Source organism: Henckelia pumila, chromosome 3 (genome assembly GCF_033568475.1).
Source record: "Henckelia pumila isolate YLH828 chromosome 3, ASM3356847v2, whole genome shotgun sequence".
In the NCBI taxonomy this organism is placed as follows: domain Eukaryota; kingdom Viridiplantae; phylum Streptophyta; class Magnoliopsida; order Lamiales; family Gesneriaceae; genus Henckelia; species Henckelia pumila.
The window spans coordinates 25,967,207-25,969,674 of NC_133122.1; the positions used below are offsets into that span (position 1 = coordinate 25,967,207).

The following is a 2,468-nucleotide window of genomic DNA, read 5'->3' on the forward strand; positions in this document are numbered from 1 at the left end:
TTTTTCCAATTAATTTTTCTTAATCTGCGTGAAAAACAAAACATGACAATGTAATCGGGACGGAGGGAGTACAAGATAGATAGATAGATAGTTATTATCTGTGAGACTGAGATCGACCCGAGCCATATATAGAGTGAAAAATAATATTTTGACATAAAAATGTATAACATTTCATGAGTCGGTTCTAGTAAGAAAACATCTCACAAAATTACCGGTCTCACGAGATTTTTTGTGAAGATTACATGTGTGTGCATGTATGTGTAAATGAAATGGAAATAATAGGAAGTGAGCATATGACAAATATCGTAAAATTTTAGCACAAATTATTTACAAGAAATTTTTTGGGTTCGAAACCATGAAATTTCGATAGTCTACCATAATAGCTAGATCTCTTTAATAAAAAAAAGCCACCCAACATTTGGTGAATAACTTTAGACTAGATCTCAATTAATAATAATGCTAATTAAACCGAAAATTACAGCCAAGCTTAGAGATCCAACAACATGAGAAATCATACGGTTGCCTGCACTTTTGGGAGGTGGACTCACAGCAGAACCTGAAACATCATTTTATTAGATAAATATTAAAATTTATTCTTTCTTTAATTTATTTGAAAATCAATAATCACGGAAGATTCAGATTCGACGACATGAAAGTGCAATTTCTTATTTTAAAATCTATGTTTTTCATTTCTACAATTTGTATATTATAATTGAGAAGGTGACGTTTTTATTATATTTCCAAAACAAGACATATGATTTCTTTTAATATAGTAGATACCATACTCGAGTAGATTATTTTGTCTTAATATATAAAAATTTACCATTGGAAGAAGTCGGAGGAGCAAGGGAAGCCTTTGGGGAAGCAGCAGCGGGAGAGGGTGCACCTGTTTACAAACAAACTTGTTATTTTATGTATCTTAATAGAGTAATTAAAAAAAAGTTAATTTACCCTTTTTGCAGTTGGATGCATCGGCATTGGCGCCACAAGAATTTGCAAGATTGATTCCATCCTGTTGAGTGACGTTGAGACTTTCCAAAATGTTCGGATTGTTAAACACAGCGCAGAGGCATTGGCTTTCCTCGGCTACCACCTGTTTCATCGGCACGCAACACGACGGCGGCGGGGTGGCCTTAGACTTCAGATACGGCTGGCATGGCAACAGTTTCTGGATGCACGCCAGCGGATCTTTGTCGCCTTCTTCATCGGAAAAACCCACGAAAACCAGAGAACATATCACCAGAAAGAACAAGCAAACAACGTTGGATTTCACCATGATCTCTAGTTTTGTTTCTTTTCGATCTGTTTAATTGCGTGAGTGAGTGAGAGGGAATGTAGTGGTCTGCATGGGATTTTATGGACGAATGGATTAAGGAAGAGATCTTGCTCACCTCAGTATCAGGAGCGAATTTTAAGGCCGTTCTAACTTTTTTTTTTTTTACCTTAATTGGCGACAAATGGGAAAATTATCCATTTTGGGTCAAACTTTCATCTTCATCATGCACCAAATCTTAATTATATGTTATTTTGGTCAAAACAATCTATATATATAATAACTGACTTTTTGCCATTTTTGAAAAAATTCTGCCAAAATCGTATTACTAAAAATGGAAATAAAAAATTCCATAATTAAATAATAATATTAATTTAATTAAAAATGGCATGATCTTTGCATCTTTTTATACACATATATATACATTAAAATTTTCATAATCTTTGAATCTTTTTATATACATATATATACATTTACAATATTTATTTTCCAAAAATTTTTTGAAAAACATGAATTATTTAAAATAAAATTCCAAAGATTCGAATTTTTTTTAATATAAATATATATAATAAACATAAATCCCGTAAATTATATATCAAATTTTAATTACGTATGAATATTTACATATATTTATATACAAATATATAATTCTATACAAAATCACTAATTATTTCTCTGCTCGTAATTAATTAAATAATATAAATATTAAAAATATAAAAAAATTTATGAATCTTTGGAATTAATATTTGCATCTATATATATATATATATCAAATTAAAATTACACAACATTATTTACATTATTCCCTGATTTCAGCATTCCTTTAATAATTTGCTTTAAAAAATTTAAAAATCATAAATAAACATTTAAAATAAAATCCAACCTAAGATTCGAAATGGAAAATTTCAGAACAAAAACGGAAAACAAATTATAGTTTTAAAAAATCATACTTTTACAAATTATAAAATCAATTATTTTATATTTGACATATTTTGATTAGGGAGGATTGACAAAAAATTCAAATTCCAAACTTAATCACAATATTATGTAATTAAAAATTACATAACATTTGCATTAAAAAAATAATGATTGAATTAAAAAATCATACTTTTACATATTATTATGTCAATTATTTTAATATATATATATATATAAACAGAGTTTTTGTCATTTTTGGTAAAAATTCCGCCAAAAC

At 28.4% G+C, this 2,468-nt stretch overlaps 1 protein-coding gene across 1 annotated transcript; it reads right to left on the minus strand.

Moving 5' to 3' along the window:
• Nucleotides 1-306: 306 nt before the first annotated feature.
• Nucleotides 307-1,309, minus strand: LOC140893477 (non-specific lipid transfer protein GPI-anchored 9-like). Its single transcript, XM_073302543.1, has 3 exons — nt 952-1,309; nt 824-886; nt 307-556 (listed from the first exon to the last, which is right to left on the minus strand). The coding sequence occupies exons 1-3, from the start codon at nt 1,274-1,276 to the stop codon at nt 444-446; spliced, it is 501 nt and encodes a 166-aa protein (XP_073158644.1). The 5' UTR covers nt 1,277-1,309; the 3' UTR covers nt 307-443.
• Nucleotides 1,310-2,468: the final 1,159 nt, after the last annotated feature.